The sequence below is a fragment of the Pelobates fuscus genome, chromosome 1, assembly GCF_036172605.1.
Source record: "Pelobates fuscus isolate aPelFus1 chromosome 1, aPelFus1.pri, whole genome shotgun sequence".
Taxonomy (NCBI): Eukaryota; Metazoa; Chordata; class Amphibia; order Anura; family Pelobatidae; genus Pelobates; species Pelobates fuscus.
This window is the reverse complement of record NC_086317.1, coordinates 247,281,909-247,301,376: the sequence shown is the minus strand read 5'-3', so window position 1 is coordinate 247,301,376 and position 19,468 is coordinate 247,281,909. Positions and strand designations below refer to the sequence as shown.

General features: G+C 38.8%; 1 protein-coding gene across 1 annotated transcript in view; it reads left to right on the top strand.

The window, feature by feature from the left end:
* The window catches only part of CSMD2 (CUB and Sushi multiple domains 2), a 916,375-nt gene that overhangs the window by 872,419 nt on the left and 24,488 nt on the right, over positions 1-19,468 (top strand). The window contains exons 50-54 of the mRNA XM_063456412.1: positions 11,434-11,619; positions 11,714-11,908; positions 12,557-12,730; positions 18,410-18,583; positions 19,007-19,180. Coding sequence (XP_063312482.1) covers positions 11,434-11,619; positions 11,714-11,908; positions 12,557-12,730; positions 18,410-18,583; positions 19,007-19,180 — 903 coding nt within the window. The remainder of the gene's footprint in view (positions 1-11,433; positions 11,620-11,713; positions 11,909-12,556; positions 12,731-18,409; positions 18,584-19,006; positions 19,181-19,468) is intronic.

Here is a 19,468-nt window from a genome sequence, read left to right as displayed (position 1 = left end):
AGCCTGCTCCCTTTAGACTATGGCCCGGCAGTTAAAACCTTTTATTTTCCCTGCTGAAAGGCTTATTCGTACCTTTCTGCCGGGGTGTTCGGTAGATTCAATCTACCGAACAAAGTACCGATCGATGGACCACCTGGGAACTGGAGTGTGCCGTCAATTGACCGCCCAGAAGCTGCGGTTAACCGCAGCTTAATTGACGAATGCTGGGTGGCCTTTGTTCGTTTGCTGAACACGTGGCAGCGGCCATTTTAACTCCCGAACGGCCAGCGGTGTTCAGCGCCCAAACTATGGAACTGAAAACGGACACTTAATTGCGCGAACACCGCTGAGCCGCCAGCCTCCTTACCTCTGCATTCGGTAGTGGAACCGACTGACTGTTTAATCGGTAGTTTGACCGTATGAACAGCATCACCCCAGATAGCCATGCCATGGAGCCTATTCGTGTAACGAAAGACTATGGGAGAGACTTTGGCTCCATGGCGATTGAACTGTATGTATGTGATCTGAGCGCCATTCGGTAGTAATGTGCACTTAGATCTAAGCTATCTGGGGATATGTAGAATTTGTGTGTTTTATGTGATAAAGACAACCGTGTGTAATTTTATGTATTTTTACTAACATGTGTGTAATGGAGTTTTGCCTCTGTCTGATTACTTCCCAATTATATCCAGGCCAGAGAGGAGGGATTGTGATGCATTGTGGGATTGTTGAAATGTGTAAGTCTGTGATTGGTTCTTTTACCCTTTGTGTCCCAGTCTCCCATCTGGTCCCCTAGGGGAGTGTCCACAAGGTGGGAGACCTGCATAAAAGCCGGCAGTTAGCCCCAGTAAATCAGTTCTGCTTGACCTCAAAACGAAGTGTCGTCTCGTTATTGGGGGAATTGGATTGTATGCTGATTGCCAGGAGTGTAAGCTGATTGTATGCTTTTCCTGTTCAGCTGTTTCCATTGTTCGTGTGTTTCCGGTTCGGGAGTTGGAGGATTCGTGTAGTTTGCAGCTTGGGAGATTGGTGCTTGCAGTAGCTGCCTGTGCATCTGGAAAGGGGAATAGCGTCTAAACGGTTTTTAACCCCTTGTGTGCTGAAACGGACCGTTACACTTACTATTCTCGTTTTGTATTGCAGGTTGTTTTGTAGTTCAGATCATTCAGTCTGTCAGTGGTGAGCTGTGTGTGTACATTTAATAAATAAGTATTTTTCTGGAGTCTGGGGTGTGTGGCTAAAAAGGCAGGCTAATGATGCAGCATTTCGCAAAACTTTTATTGGTGCCTGGAGTGTCACTTTTAAATTAAAGGGTTACTCCAGCCACCATAATTACTTCTGCCTTAGAAGTGGTCACGTGGTAGGAATCTGTGTGCAGCATTTCAAGCAGAAACCTCCAGATGTTTGCCAAATAGCCAAAAATCTCTGAAAGAGCCTTCTCCAATGAACCAGTCAGAGGCCAGAGAAGTATAGGATCACTTCTTTATTGCAATAGTGAGAGAAGCAGTCAAATCTGATTCTGAGAGACAGAGAGCTTGAAATGTTGCATATATACATGTTATCAGTTACAAACAAAGAAATGTTACCCTCTTATTTCCACCATTTCTCACAATATAATACATATATATAATATACATACCCTTTGTTGGCACTTATCTTGCAAGGAGGTTGAGGGAGGGACAGCCATAATATCTGTTGGCCTTGAGTGGCAAAAAGCAACAAATGAAAATCATATTGCTGATCATACACTTTTGCTTATTAACCCTTGTATTATCAGACCGCAAGCTTATCCAATACATCAGTTGGAATATACTGGTTTGCATTTCAGCTTTACATAATTATGAGTACTTGCTACACAGAGATATTTGCATTTTTTGTGCTCGAGCTAGTTACACCCCTAGCACACATAACTTAGGCACCCCAGAACTCTGTTCTATTCACTAACAGGATCATTTACTGAAGTAGGAATTGTCAGTAATACAAAGAGAATTCAAAGTGAATTTCAAATTTAAGGCCAAAATAGAGAAACTGGAAAGAATTCTTCAAGTCAGCTGTACTCCCGTTTCAACTTCTTTGGCCTTAGATTTGAAATTCACTTTGAAATCACTTTGCATTCCCTACAATTCTCAATCTAGTTAATAACATTATAAGTGTTTAACAGTAGCTGTATGGCAGTTGTTTCTCCCATGCGTCTGTTTCCACCAAAAGTTTGCTAGAGAAACTCATTTAGGCAAAACATAGTTAATTCAGCAGTCATTTCGTTAGCTGCAAAAATCTGACAAATCTCCATGTTTGCTAATTCCGCTTTTTCCAAAAAGCTGAATTACAACGGAATGTCCTACATTTGTTTAAGCCAATGCCCCTGAAACAAGCCAGAGATATTGCATACATTTCCAGTTACCCCCAAAACAAATTTTCTTTATAAAACATAACTCTCTCTACACATCCAACTCTTACTTTAGTGGCATATTTTTTAATAGGATAGTTTTTTTTTTTTTTTAAGTTTCTTAATTGTTTGCAGCCGACTGAAGCTGTTTTACAAAATATCAGTTTGACAATAGAAGGATCAAATTTCAGTTCAGCTTAATTTCAGTTCATAGTGAGCTGAAGGACAGGAACTGGATTTGATGTCGTTAACTCGGCGTTTAGATAATAGATTTTGCCAATTTGACTTTCACTATCCCTCAGGTCACTGTTTAATCAATAAACTCCCATCGGAGGAGGGAGGGTCACTTTCACACTCTGGGTCAAGTACAAACAAATGATCCTGTTTCCAACCAAACCATCCTGTAATCATGCCACACCCCATCACCTTTTATACGTTTTAAGACAGTGGACCACAATCCAAAGCAAAAAATGCTTTTACATTACCCATTCTATTCTATGCTAGCAATCCTTTGCTTAATTGCTCTTTGTCACTTCTCTCCTAAGAGAATGGACAGAGCAGTACAAATCTGCTACGTTTAATCAGCATTAGGATGGTAGTTTGGAAGCTTCAGTCCATAGGTCATGTGTACTTGAAGCCTGACAAGCAGTTGTCCTGTACCCTCGTCAACTCTCCCTTAACTCTCATAATCATGATAGGTCTGACTATCTCTGTCAATGAAGCATATAGTTTTGTGCCCAATTAAACAGAATGCACCTGTTATGGTGCTGGATAACTGTAGTAGGTAAGGGTTAACATTCTTGAAGTATCTTTTAATGAATATGTGCAGGCTTTGATAGTTCCTTTCCTGTGTCCTAATCTAGTTTCCTCTCCTGATTAATATCTCCGTACAAATTATGACACAATCTAATGCTTCCATTTTACCTGCATTACTGCATTACATCTAATGTCTTACTAAGAGGGTGTCATTTCACATAATATTTACTGATGCTAAGATGTATCCACAATCCACTAAAGTGCTTCCAAGTGACGATAAGAGTGTTAGACGTAATTAAATTATATTCGTTATTTTAGATGTGAGATTTGTTTGTGTTTTTGTAAATGCACATTTTATTGCTTGTTTTGATGTCTTCGTAGACACAGATCTTACTCTGTAAATATAGACAGTGTAGATTGTTTCCCGTTATTTGTGTACAAATGAAAAGAAAATCCAGGTTGTTAATGTGTAAACTATTGTGAAAAATTATTTGGAACATGTACACATCACATACTTACAAAACACACAATGCAAAGTTCAAAAAGTGGAGCAATCACAATGGAACCTAACGGAATGTTGCAGATGATTGCTCCACATTTAGTACATTGCCCCATATGGGTTCCATCTTTTGACATATATAATTGTTCGATGCACAAGCTTTAACCGTAAAACATTCACAAACACATGTAAATGTTCCCATACAGTAGAAGAATGTGCATCATCTAAAAAGACTATGCGCAGCATTCAGAATGTATGCATTAAGTGCACTTAAAGTGGCCATTAATCATTAACGTGTAAAACCCTGTTTGCGTTTTGTTGTATATTTTGAAAACAGTTCAGCGCGTTGTTTGCTTTTTATCTATTTTTAATGTTGCATTTCAATCCACCTGCCTTTGATTTCCTTGCATTTCTGGCACGTGTTAATTAATTCCACTCCTTCCTTAGAACACATCCTCTCTCTTGCAGTGGTTATAACACAAGCTAGAACAATTTTAAAACACTTAAAGTGGTCAAGAACAGTGCAAAACGTTACAGGCCAGAAAGTTTAGGGTGGAGAGCATAGTCTTAATGAAACCCTCAGAAAACCGAGTGCAGATATGTAGAATGATTTCCAGTTAAATAATAGCACGGATGATATAAACAATCAAACACAATATACCAAAGTAAAAAAAGTAGGAAATATTACTCCAGCACTGGTACTCTGTGTATCATTCATTGAAAGCAGTTTGTAAAGGGAAGTGTTCTGGATACAAAATAATCCCGCTACATCGGTCAATGTAACAGGCTAGTTCATATTACTATTAATAGGCCTGGACTAAACTATTACTTTGACATGATTAACTTTAGCAAAAAGACACGGTGGAAAACCTCAAAAGAGAAGGAGTTTTATTTCAGGGTCTTTCATTCCTGGTTCTCTCCTGCCCTGGCTAATAATGTCCTTTAAACAATACAATAGTCACATCTAAAGACAGGATTGTAAATTTTATTCAATAATTTCAACCAACAGAACGGCTTTAGAGTTGTCATAAATCTCTAAATCATATATTTTGCATATAAAAGTAATTTTAACACAGTTTCAATTGTTAAACTCTGTTCCACTAAGTATTGCATTCAAAATAAGCCAAGTGATTAAAAGTCACGTGTATTTGAAATGTGGAGTGCATGACTAGCACATAAGCCTAGGACAACACAGCAATTTTGTTTATAGTTTGTTTATTAGGATTGCCTAAAAATAAAATGATGTCAATGTATATAATTTAAATTCTGTTTGTATTTGTTGATTGTGTAAATTATTAGTATAAAGATTACATTTTTTGTTGTTGTTGGAAATGTATAGTATTGAAAAGAATCTCACCAAAAATATTAACTTCTTGTGAATAGGAACATGCAGCGTTCTTTGTACAGATCTGTGGATGTTAGTGAGGTCAAGAACACCAGAAACATTGTATTCAGTACTAGAATTAACCTTTATCAACCCTACATTCAAGTTACTGAAACTCAAAACAGTTCATCAAATAAAAAAAAAGTGCCGGGGAACAGGTATTCAGCAATAAGACATATCTCACTGGAGAAAGGAAATGAAGTGCAGACACTAAAATGTAAAAACACCCAAAAGAGCTTTGCTTGCAATGGGCATAACATGCAAAAAAAAAAAAATGCAAATAAACAAATGCCCTACATTAAAGGGACACTGTGGGCATCAGACAGTTTATTTCACTTAATGAAGTAGTTTTGGTGTACAGATCATGTCCCAGCATTCTCACTGCTCAATTATCTGACAAATAGTTTTGCTGCCTATAGTGTCCCTTTAAACATTCAGGTGTTTATCAGCAACATTCTTCCCACAAAGTAAATAGTGAAAGACTTCAATCATAGTGGTGCTGTCAGCGTGAGTTCATGGTACAAACATGGCAAATAGTGATACGATTAACCAGTATTTATTACACAAGACTTCTACCACAGCACAGCATGTGATTATAAAAAATGCCCACATCTTTTTTTCTTCAAGCCAAATCTTTTGGGTACACGTCTCTAACATACATTTTGTCTATTTACTATATTGGTTTTTCCATATTCCACAGAGCTCATACATGTACAGAGCTCCGTTCAATTTACCAAAATCCACTTAGTAGAACATATGAAAATGAAACTATTCTCTGAGTGACATACGATCTAGTGATTGTAACTAAAGTTGGTATTTCTCTTCTAATAGCTGTGTACAATACATTATAGTACGTCCACTACAAAATGGCCTTTTCATTTAGTGATGTATTTCACGTGCCTCATTCACAGTATAATCCAGTTAGTTGCATCCTGGACCAAATAATCCTAAATATTCACTTTCAGCAAGGTTACCTTGTCCCCTTCCAAGGTGTCTGCTTAAAATCTGTGCTCTATTGATGTTGTTCTAACCTTTATATCATATTGGAATTCAGCACAGTTTGCAGTCTAGACTGTGAGATTTCCCTCAGCTCCCCTCCCAGCCGTGCTGACACTGTCATAATTATCGTTTCAACTGGAGGCAGGACATGTCCCCTTCCCAGGACCAACCACTAAATTACCTGCCACCATGAGCCGCCTGACTCCCTGTCACAGAACTTGGCTTGAAGTAGCTGCCAGATTTTGAGGGAGTAATTGAACGCTGGCCTCTGTAGTTTATACCTGCACTCATATTTAGTTATAAAGTTACAAGGTTTATTGGGATATCAAAAGGCATTTCCTAAATCTAAGTGTACTTGGACGCCGAATGTTTACAGCATTCGCAGGTGGTATTTCCAACTATTTTTCGTTGCTACTTGTTTGTTACTGTATCAAAGGCAGGAAAGTATAACTGGACAAATAATAGAACTATTATGTTCTATATAGTGATAAGTAAATACCTGGGCATGCTACGTAATAAATATATCACCATTCCTACAGTGGACAAGACTGGAGAGCATTCAACTGACAAGTGTGAACTTATGTTGGCTATTTATGGTATTACATAAATACAGAACATTGTGTTCCCTTAATGGAAGTAAATTAGGGATAACCACACAGGAGAAGGACTTGGGAATTGTTATAGACAACAAACTAGGCAACAATGTGCAATGTCAATCAGCAGTGGCTAAGGCCAGTAAGGTATTGTCATGCATGAAAAAGGGCATTCATTCTCGGGATGAGAATATCATTTTGCCTCTTTATAAATCGCTGGTAAGACCACACCTGGAATATGCTGTGCGATTTTGGGCACCTGTTCTAAAGAAGGATATTATGGCACTAGACAAAGTACAGAGGCGGGCTACGAAATTAATAAAAGGAATGCAACATATCAGCTATGACGAAAGGTTAACAAATGTAGCCCCTTAAAACTGGAGGGCGTACTATTACACCCTATTCTAAGCGCCTCTAAATGCCGCATGGCGTAATTTTTTTTACTTACCCGGTCGCCGGCGATCCCACGCCGGCGGTCGCAGTTGGGGGGACTCCCAGGGAGCCCCCGCGGAACATCTGACATCCTGCAGCCCCCCACCCCCCGGCCATGTGAGAGTGAGGTCCTTGCGAGGACCTCACAATCACATGGCCGGGTTAGCAGCCTGGTGCATTGCCAGCAGGGGGACTAACTGTAATGACAGTTAGTCCCCCTGCTGGCTGGAAATAAAATAAAATAAATTAAATTAAATAAGTATGATCTAAGTATATATATACACATATACACACACACACATACACTGTCTAGGTGTATTTTACTATTAATATATATAATTATATATATATATATATTAATATCAAATTACACGTAGACTGATACTGATTAAATATATTTATAATTATTGTTATATATATATTTATATATAATATACAAAAAATATGTAAATACATTAAAAAATAAAATTGAAAAAATTATTTAAAACAATTATTAAAAAATATATAGATGTGTGTTATTTCGTTCTAACTGTATTGTGATATTAATATATATATATATATATATATTTATATCAAAATACATGTAGAACGAAATAATATATATATATCTATATACATAAATATATACGTATATATCACTATATATATACCAATATATAAATAAAAATATTTAAAAAAATTATATATATATATATATATATATACAAATATATATACACATACGTATATAGACATATGGTAATTCTACATATATATTTATGTAATATTTTTACATAATTAGGTATCTTAATTAATTACAATTATAGGAACCTGGCTGACCACCCATGCCGAAAGTATAGGGAATTTAATTTGCTAGCACTATATTTAACCCTATAACTTTCCAAGACACCATAAAACCTGTACATGGGGGGTACTGTTTTACTCGGGAGACTTCGCTGAACACAAATATTAGTGTTTCAAAAATGTAAAATGTATTACAACGATGATATCGCCAGTAAAAGTGATGTTTTTTGCATTTTTCATGCACAAACAGCACTTACACTGACGATATTATTGCTGTGATACTTTTTACTGTTTTGAAACACAAATATTTGTGTTCAGCGAAGTCTCCCGAGTACAACAGTACCCCTCAGGTACAGGTTTTATGGTGTTTTCAAATGTTACAGCGTCAAATATAAGGCTTGTGTTTCATTTATTTCACATTAAAATTCGCCAGATTGGTTACTTTGCCTTTGAGACCCTATGGTAGCCCAAGAATGAAAATTACCCCTATGATGGCATACCATTTGCAATAGTAGACAACCCAAGGTATTGCAAATGGGGTATGTCCAGTCTTTTTTAGTAGCCACTTAGTCACAAACACTGACCAAAATTGGCATATTTTGCATTTTTCACACACAAACAAATACTAACGCTAACTTTGGCCAGTGTTTGTGACCAATTGGCTACTAGAAAAGACTGGACATACCCCATTTGCAATACCTTGGGTTGTCTACTATTGCAAATGGTATGCCATTATGGGTATAAATTTAATCCTGGGCTACTATACAGTCTCAAAGGCAACATAACCAATCTGGCGAATTTCAATTTCAAATGTAACGTGCTATATTTGACCCTGTAACTTCCCAAAACACCATAAAACCTGTACATAGGGGGTACTGTTTTACAGGTGAGACTTTGCTGAATACAAATATGTGTATTTTATTGCAGTAAAAGCAAACAGTATTATGACATTGACAGTAAAAATGGCATGTAGAACTAAAGAAATGAAAAAAATCTTATTTTTTTTCTTATTAAATTATATTTCATAGCTAAATATTTGATATTAAATGAAAGCCCTGTTTCCCCTCAATAAAATGATATATAATAAGGGGGCGTGCATTTAATATGAAAGAGGTGAATTACGGTTGGACAGACATATAGCGCAAATGCCAGGTTTTGTTTACGTTTTGTTTTGTTCACAACGTGTACATTTGGCTCAGTCCTTAAAGGGTTAAACCTCTTTAGTTTAAATAAACGTCTCCTCAGAGGGGATATGAAACATTATACAAATATATTCATGTTCAATACAAACCATTGTGTGGAAATCTATTCACAAACAGGGCTTTACACAGGACAGAAGGTCATGCGTTTAGACTGGAAGAAAGAAAATTTAGTCTAAGGATAAGGAAAAGTTTTTTTACAGTAAGAACAATAAGGATGTGGAATTCTCTGCCTGACGAAGTGGGTAGAGTCCATACAGATGTTTGAACAGCAACTAGATGCATACTTGCAAAAACAGAACATTCATAATTTTTCAATGTAGGGTAAATGCTTCTTGATCCAAGGATTGATCTGACTCATATTCTGCAATCAAGAAGGATTTTTTTCCCTAGTTTGTTGCAAAATTGGAAGTGCTTCAATCTGGGTTTTTTTGCCTTCTTTTGGATCAACGGCAAAAAACAAATGGGAAGAAGGCTGAACTTGATGGACGCAAGTCTCTTTTCAGCTATGTAACTATGTAACTATGCATGTATGCCTATTTATACACACACAATAAAACAGTATTACATTTGTCAAAAGTAAAATTGATGCACAGTAAAGGAATTTTTGACAATCTCTTATCTGTCTGTGTGAATCTACAGCTTTTTTTTTTTATTTTATTTCAGGGTATCTTTGACTATATTGATACTGACAGTTGAGATATATTATGAATATAAACAAAATAAACCAGTGATGAATTTTGCTTATCCCCACATTGTGCTTCTTAACTGATTTGGCTATTTCTATTCTCGGTTGTTATTATTATAATTATTATTATTATTATTGATATTTATATAGTGCCAACTAAATCCGAAGCGCGTTACAATATTATGAAAGGGGGGTAAATTTACAATAAATGAGACAATTACACAGTGACACAGGAACAGTAGGTAGATGAGAACCCTGCTCAAATAAGCTTACAGTTTAGAGGAGGTGGGGGGCAGCAAGGGTGACAGCCACCAAACAAGGTGGAAAAGTAGCAGCGCTGAAGGTGAGAGTGGAGTGTGGCTCTTTAGGAGAGCAAGAGACAGATTTGGATATGTATAGATAAGTTACACTGGGAGTTCATAAGCATTTCTGAACAGATGTGTTTTGAGGGACTTTTTAAACAATTGAAGACTAGGGGAGAGTCTGACAAGGGTAGGCAAGCTGTTCCAAAGGAAGGATTCCTGCGAGAAGTCCTGCAAGCCCGAGTTAGCAGTAAGGGTGCAAGTAGTGGACAGGAGAAGGTCACCAGAAGAGCAGAGAGACCGAGAAGGGGCATCTCTTTGAATCAATGAAGAAATGTAAGAGGAGCTAGAGTTGGTTAGAGATTTATAGGTAATGGTTAGTATTTTGAATTGGCACCTTTAGGATACAGGAAGCCAATGTAAGGATTGACTGAGGGGCGAGGTATGAGAGCAGCAATTGGTGAGAAAGATTAGCCTGGCGGCAGCATTCATTACTGATTGTAGTGGGGCAGATTGTCTTCTGGGGAAACCAACTATAAGAGAATTACAGTAATCCATACGAGAGATTACCAGAGCATGAACAAGCTCCTTGGCAGCATCATATGTGAGAAAGGGGCGGATGTGGGCGATGTTTTAAGGTGGAATTGACAGGCTTTAGCAACATTCTAAATATAAGGCGCAAAGGTGAAGCCAGGATCAAAGACAACACTAAGATAACGAGCTTGCATGGATGGACTGATGCAAGTACCATCAACTTGCAGGGAAAGTGAAGGAGGAGGATCAGCATTATGAGGGGGGAAAATAAGAAGCTCAGCTTTAGAGAGATTGAGTTTTAGAAAGCGGGAGGACATCCAATCAGCGATTAAAGAGTGGCAAGCAGTGACACATTGCAGGACCATGAGGGAGAGATCAGGGGAGGAGAGATATATTTGGGTACCATCGGCATACAGATGGTAGTGGAATCCAAAGGAATTTATAATTTTGCCAATGGAGAGAACAGAAGGGGACCAAGAACAGATCCTTGGGGGACTCTAACTGAGACAAGACTAGAGGAGACGGTGTCATTGCATCCCTCTAGTTTCACTCATCATATCATTATGAGTGCATTATCTCAAGCTCTGATCGTATCTGCTTTTTCCCTTTTGCACCTAGTAACGTCTTATAATCATAGACACTGAGCGGTGCTGCAGAATGTCCTAAATATGCACGTTTTGCATTGTTAATAATCCATGGCCAAGTGAAAGAAACGTTATGGGAGACTCAATACAAGGACTGACTATTACAGAAGTGGCCTTGGCTCGTTCTTGGGTCATGTAGCGTTTGCTGAAGAATGCTAGTTAAGCCCTTAAATGTCATATTTAGCTGTACACTAAGAAGACAAGGATTGAAAACACAATATAATTTGATTGGTTTCCATGGTCTCTTTTTTACAGCCATGTTTTGTGGGGTTCCTGCTGCACCAAAGAATGGGGCGGTATTTGGCAAGGAATACACTGTGGGTACCAAAGCAATGTATGAGTGCAGTGAAGGGCACCACCTATTAAATGCTGAGGATGCTGTTGCCGATTGTCTTCCCTCTGGACACTGGAGTAATAGAAATAACCACCCTCAATGTGTGGGTGAGTATGTGGCAACCTCACAATAACACCCGAGAATTGGAGTTACATGTTGTGTGTCCCAGTGAGTGACTTCTTCTTTGCTTCTATTAACCAGCTGTCACCTGCCCAGACTTCAGCAGCATGAACACAGATCACGGCCGCTGGCGTCTCATCCACAAATCACAGTATCAGTATGGTGCAGAGCTTATGCTAACCTGTGACCCCGGCTATTACTACATGGGATCCCGTGTCATTCGTTGCCAGGCCAATGGAACATGGACCATGGGAAACCACCTGCCTACTTGTAACAGTAAGACACTGTGATGCATGAGATTAATTTATCACTGCAGTCTGTACTTACCTCACAGTGACCAGTTACACTTCAATCTGATTTTACCATTGATTTATCCTTATTTGACACTGGCATAATTGACTGACGCTGAGATCAAGTTGCTAAACAGTTATCCTGGGCTATATAAATACACAGTATTACAGAGACACATGCCATCGCTCATTACTTGTTATTCCCCAGTGACAATGACATGTGCTTCACTATATGACATGAAGCTAGTATCTCCCTGGGTGTCAGTAGGTGGCGCAATCTTTGTTTATCATGGGGTGACACTGTACTAGTTTGTCTATTAGTGACAGTGTGATAATTTGGACAATAATCCATCATATGATGGCATGACACTGCACCATGACTGAATGACCCTAACCAGTTTATCATTTAGTGACATTTATTGATTGGTAATAAACGATTGAATACATTAATAGTTGTTTGCACTTTAATGAGAGATATCCTTAAGATGAGTGGTGACATTAAGACCGTAGATATTGACGCACAATGCATTTCTTAAGCTGCTCAAGTGGATCTCAGTTAATATTTCAGTTGTTATTTTTGTGATCACATTAATTACATGTAATAATGAACATTTTTTTCTTCATTCTCTTTCAGTTATCTCCTGTGGAGAATTACCCACGCCAGCTAATGGCAACAAAATTGGCATGCTTACTCAATATGGGGCGACTGCAATCTTTGCTTGTAACAGTGGGTACACTCTTGTGGGTTCCCGAGTGAGAGAGTGCATGGCTAATGGATTGTGGAGTGGACAGGCAGTCAAGTGCCTGGGTAAGTGAATGTGACGTTTCAAGTACTATTTCTGTGAATCAGAAAGCAAAGAACTAAAGTGAAAATAGCATATGGGTGTTTTGTCATAAGGCGAGGCTCACTGTAACTCGATCACAGATATCATTGTTTTTTGCTTAATTATCTTTTATTACATATTTCTATAACTGTAGAATATTCAGATGTAACTGCTATAATCATTAACAAAGTCGACATATGCATCACTTGGATTGGATTGAAGGATGCTAACATACCTATATCATTCATTCCCCTTCTCAACCACAAATGTATACCTTATACTAAATCCTTAATATTGTAATTAGGTTATAAAGGTGATTTTAATATTTTAATATTGAACCTGTAAGGGCATTATGCAACCATATAATAAATAGATTAACCGATGTCTTACCTTATCATTGGGAAAATATGCAAAGAGTGAAGAATCTTCATTATACAGAGTTATGGAATATGTAAGTCTTGTGTGTGGTTACCAAGCTGACATTTTATATGGGTAAAATAAAGGGAGATAAAGAACCATGTGAATGTTTAAGTATATAAGTTTAAGTGATATTATTCAAATATATCTGTAGGGAAAATCTTATAGTATTGCTTCTTAAGTGTTATTTGAACTGAAATACATATGCATCCCTTTTGTATGGAAATGATATCATAAAAACATTGCTTATTGAGTGCTACAAATGGCAGCCTTAATAATAATTCTACTTGTACATATATTTTAAAGAACTTCTTCTTGTCATCCTGGATTTTTATTTACAGCGTAGGATGCACTTCATCTTTAAAGAGCCACATACAACAGCCGTATACATTATTTTAACATGCTTTGCATGATTTTATTATTGTGTTTTTGAATTCCTTACACCTACATGCAACTCAAATGCACACTCTTTCCATTATTAGTTTATCCAAAGATATCAAATAGCTATATTTATGTCAATGTAATCTGGCATTTCTATTCTTGCGCTGTCAGAAAAAAATAAAATGAGAAATTAGAATAATAAATGCTGGGCCTGGTACAGTCTGAGTAGGAGTGTGATGCTAAGTTAAGCAGTTTGTGTGTGTTTAAGGGGGTTTCGCTTTCCAGGTGCATCTAGCAGATGCAGTATATATTAATCAAAGCAAATCTACTAATCAGCAAGAAATTGATGCATTAAGACTGTTATTTTAATATTTAAACATTTCATTGAATTTTAATATTTTCTTTAAAGCTCCTTTCCTTAATCAAGGATATGGATCTAGTCATTTGTGTGCATATATTTACCTGTCGTGTCTAACATTCTTGGCAAATGCACTTTCTAAAATGTTACATCTGTTTTTTTTTTTACAAAATTGACGTAGCACCCCTCACACTATAATATGTGGGGACAACACAATTTAAGGGAACACCATTTGAATTACCAGGGATTATTTTAAACAATTTAGTAGTTATACCCCCAATTAAATCCATATATGCATTTTTTCATTGTGGGGAATATCTAAAATAAAAGTGACCTAAGTGAGTTATTTTGTGCAAAAGGCACTTACGGTAAATATGTGTAATATATAAACAAAACAAGCTACCACCAACGTGCAAGTATCTGAAGTGGTAGAGGTTAACACAGTAAAGGAGTTTAAGCATGCGTGGGATAGGCATAAGGCTATCCTAACTATAAGATAAGGCCAGGGACTAATGTAGGTATTTAGAAAACTGGGCAGACTAGATGGGCCGAATGGTTCTTATATGCCGTCACATTCTATGTTTCTATGTTTCTATGTAATACAACCAAATGCGAACAAATAAAAATTAGTTGTGTGGTATTAAAGCCCACTCCAGTCAAATGCGCTGGGGAAAATTTTGCACGTACCTCTAAAGCAAAGGGATTTACAGCTTAGAAATAAATCCAAACACAACTATAGTGTAATATGACCAGTGCTTAAAGGGATACTGTAGTCATTATAATCATGAAATCTCTTTGAATTGGTTATAGTGCCTGGAGTCCCCTGGCACTGTCCCTCCATTCAGTATTAGATGCATTGTGTGTTTCCATGTGTGTAAGGGAAGCATGTTGTGTTTCTGTGTGTGTAGGGATGCATTGTGTGTTTCTGTGTATGTATAGGGATGCATTGTGTGTGTGTGTGTGCGTAGTGTAAAAGAGCTCCCTGTCCTGCCCCCTGACCTATTGAGCTTTCCCTTCCGTCCCTTAGAGCTCTCCCCTGCCCCTTAGCGGTCTCTCCTATCCTCCTCTGTCCCTTAGTGGTCTCTCCTCTTCTCCCCGACTTTCTCTTATTGGTCACTCCTCTTCTCCCCTACCCTACTTTCCATTAGTGGTCTCTTGTCTCCCCCTTAGTGGTCTCTGCTCTCCTCTGCCCTCGCTAGTGGTCTCTCCTCCCCCCTTTCCATTGGATGTCTTCTCTTCCCCTCCCCTTTCCATTAGTGGTCTCTCCTCCCTCCCCCTCCACCCTTATTGGTCTCTCCTCTCCCCCCCTTTCCCTAGTGGTCTCTTCTCACCCCCTTTCTCCTAGTGGTCTCTCCTCCACCCCCCCTTCCCCTTGTGGTCTCTCCTCCACCCCCTCCCTCCCTTAGTGGTCTCTGCTCTCCCCCCTCCCTCCGTTAGTAGTCTCTCCCCCTCCGACGTTCTCCTCACCACCCCCCTCCCTTAGTAGACTCTTACCCACCCTACATTCTCCTCACCCCCCCTCCCTTGGAGGTCTCGGCTCTCCCCCCAGCCTCCCTTAGTGGTGCCTCCTCACCATCCCCTCCCCTAGTGGTCTCTCCACCCAGTGGTGTATCCTTGTTTTGTGCTGCCCTAGGCAGGACAAAACTCATGCGCCCCCCATCATCATATTCTGGCTCCCAGCATCACTGTGCAGCACGAGAGGGAGCTGAGCAGACAGCTCAGAGGAAAGTGCTCCCTCGCCAGCATCGACCGACTGCCCCCTGGCTTGTCAGTTAGCCGCAAGGCTAACCCTTTCTTCTCCTCACCTCCCCTTCCCTGTGTAGCGTGGCCGAGCTCCTCTCCGGTCCACAGTGCTTTTGTTTCCTGTACCCGGCGGGACTGACAGCACTTCCTGTCCTTCCAGCTGGGTACAGGAAACGGATGTTCCTGTACCGAGGACCGGAGAGAGGAGCTTAGCCACGCTACACAGGGAAGAGGGGGTGAGGAGAAAGGGGGGAAAGAGGCAGTGCTGCAGCCGTCTGAGGCTCTCTAGAGAGCGCTCAGGCGGCTGCAGCATTAGAATGTCCGGCAATGAGGGCGCAGGATACCTTCTAGGAAGCGCCGCTACTGAGTGTATGTCTGTCAGTGAGTGTCTGTTTGTGTGTCTGTCAGTGAGTGAGTGAGTGTATGTCTGTCAGTGAGTGTCTGTGTGTCAATTAGAGAGTATATGTCTGTCAGTGAGTGTGTGTGTGTCTGTCATTGAGTGAGTGTATGTCTGTCAGTGAGTGTGTGCGTGTATGTCTGTCAGTGAGTGAGTGTATGTCTGTCAATGAGTGTCTGAGGGAGTCTATGTCTGTCAGTGAGTATGTGTGTATGTCTGTCAGTGAGTGTCTGTGTGTGTCAGTGAGTGAGTGACATGAGGGGACGGAAAAATAGATTTTGCTAGGGCGGAAGAAATCCTTGCACTGGCCGCATGCGTACCCTACCAAAGATGCGGTAAGACTGCTTTGCCTATTCCCATGTTCATATTGCACTGGCATCAGTCTGTGTCGCAATGTAAAGTTCATGCCCTATACTGAGGTTTACTTAAATGGCACCTGAGGACTTAACAATGTTCTTTTAAGCATTACTCTTCTTTTAAGGAAGTATCTTCTTTATTCAATAATTGGATGTTAGGTGCATGTTAAATGTATCTAACCGTTGAGCACTGTTTCCTGGCAATGTCACTATAATGTGTTCAACCAGCATATGTTTTGCCACCTTTTGTACCGTCTCTCACTAAATTAGGTTTTGTACCTTCTTGGCTGCAAATAAAAGTGCTTTGTGTTGGAATGAAAACTGTCATATCAAAGTTAAGTCTGTCTAAGACTGTTTCATAGAGATGCCTTTAATGTTCAGGCTTTGATGTAGATTGTAGTGCTGTGTGTGAATAGTTAATGTTCAGAAGGATATAGTAGACGGAAGACAAATGAATATAAAAACAAGTTACATTCCTACTGATCAATAGCAATATAAACTATTTGAATGTCATCTAGCAATGAAAATATGTTTGGTTGTACAGATAAATAGCATGTGTTTTCTACATGATACATTAACAATTTTGCATTGTACAGTTTCTTGAATTGCTTTCATGTAGTTTAAATTAAAATGAATTTACAAAAATCATTTTAAAACCTTCGCATCAGATTTATATAACTTTTTTGTTGTCACTTGTTAGCAACAAAAAAAATTAAAAAGAGTACAACCAGAGTGAATGATCAGAAAAATCAATCACTGAGGGTGTATTGGTTGAAGGGTATTGAGGGCATAACCCAAAAGTAATAAAAAGAAAAGAGACAGGAATCGGTTAACTAAATAAAGTGCTCCCAAAAGCAGTCTCTATACCCTTAATCAACTGCTCCACCAGTATGAAGCAACAAATTGCTAATCATAGAGTATTAATGGAACTAAAAAAATCTATTTTATTAACCCCTCTTAGGGGAAAAAAAAGTGTATAAACCGTGATGATAACAAAAACTTAAATAATCTAAAATAGGTTAATCTGCTAATCTGCGGTATAAGCAGTAATTACACTCAGTATCTGACGGCCACTAGAGATAACTGTGTGTCAACAGCTTCTTTATTACAAAGTGTCTGTGGGCCAGCAACATATGATACGAGGTGTGAACGAAAAGAGAAGAAATACAATGTATCTTGCTTAATAAAATGATGTGCATATGATTGCACATATGAAAATTGTCTAATGAGGATAGCCCCAGCAGATATATTCACTGTACTTGCTATTATTGGGGATCCAAAATCGATCATGCACAAAGGTGGTAAAGGAGCCTTTGGGGAGATAAACGGCAGTATTGGACCAAACTAATAGTAAAGGTCAAACACTGACCGGCAAAAGAATAATAAACCCCGATTATAACGCTCCATTAGTACCCCAATAATAAGCACGACTGAAAAGTGCCTTGCCGAGAAAGAGAGACAAATAGTATGATTGGTCCGGCCGGACACCAATAAATGAAAAAATAAGTCACTCTTAATACTACACTGTGAACACCTAAGGTGTCCCCGCAAGGAGAATTAAATAAATTGAAAAGAGAACTATCATATAAACTAGGTACAAGGTGCTCAATGAATGAAAGGGATACTATGTAGATAAGTATACCAAGTATCGATGCACTACACCGTTCCTGCCAGCCTATACTAGGAAAACTTGAAGGTATGATAAACGTCTGGCTATGAAAACGGAAAACTAGATATAGTAGTCCTAAATAATAAATGAAAAAGGAGACCCTCCAATATTAATTGAATAATTAAAAAGAAGCAGATTCCTAAATAGAGCTAGCTCTTGACAAAGGCGCACGTGGGCGCCGAAACGCGCGTTGAGAATTACCTAGTACATTTTGCACTCTATTTAGGAATCTGCTTCTTTTTAATTATTCGATTAGGATTGGGGGGTCTCCTTTTTCATTTATTATTATATATAATATATTAGACTTTTATGTTAAAAACAATATTTTTGTCTTTGATGCAGCTGGACATTGTGGGACCCCAGATCCCATTGTGAATGGAGTGATTAATGGGCAGAACTATAACTACAGAGACAGTGTGGTTTACCAGTGTAATGCAGGATTTAGACTGATCGGAATGTCCGTGAGAATTTGTCAGCAGGATCATCTCTGGTCAGGGAAATCTCCCATCTGCGTGCGTAAGTATATGGTGGGGTACAACAAAAGGGAAGATAATAGAGAGGTAATTATTAAGATAGTACATAACTGATAGGAGGTAAATTAGTGTCAGTAGAAGGAGTAATGTGATTGTCTTTATTAATTAAAGAGTAATAAGGACAGTATGCAGAATCTCTGTTAGATTGTCAACATGGCGGCTTTGTATTAGGATGCATTAGAGGGATGTTTTGTAGGCTGTCTATAAGACAGAGAGGCAGACAAAAAACCTTTGTCTATATCAGACAGGATGATAGAGGTTTTTGGAGTGCCTTTAGCAGAGAGTAATTACAGTTCCTTCTTGCGTGTTACAAGTAAGACATTGGGTTTGTGTTCATTAAAGGGTAGAAGACTGTCTGTATATGTATTAATATTCCAATATTTAGCCACCCTTTCCTCTTTTACAGCCATCACCTGTGGCCATCCAGGTAATCCTGGTAATGGGGTGACCCAGGGACACCAGTTCAACCTGAATGACTTTGTAAAGTTTATGTGCAGTTCTGGGTATGTCCTTGAGGGGGCAGCACAGGCTCAGTGCCAACACAATGGTCAGTGGAGCCACCCCCTGCCAACATGCCGAAGTAAGTGTGATATGAGAAAAACTTTGTACCTTGATGATGCTAGTAGGAGATGATAATTGTATCTTTATTGTTTTCTATTCCATTCTGAACATGAAAAAACAGAAAACGATTATTTATCCTATAATTTAGCATATCCTTGCTGTCGGTCCCCAATTCCTGAAACTTTGATTGTGAAATAGTGGCCAAGTTTTGTTACCATTGATATAAGGGGCACAAATCTGATCCAGTGCTACATTCCATTTCTACAATGGCACAAAACTCTAGCATGTGATGCTTTCATCAATGATG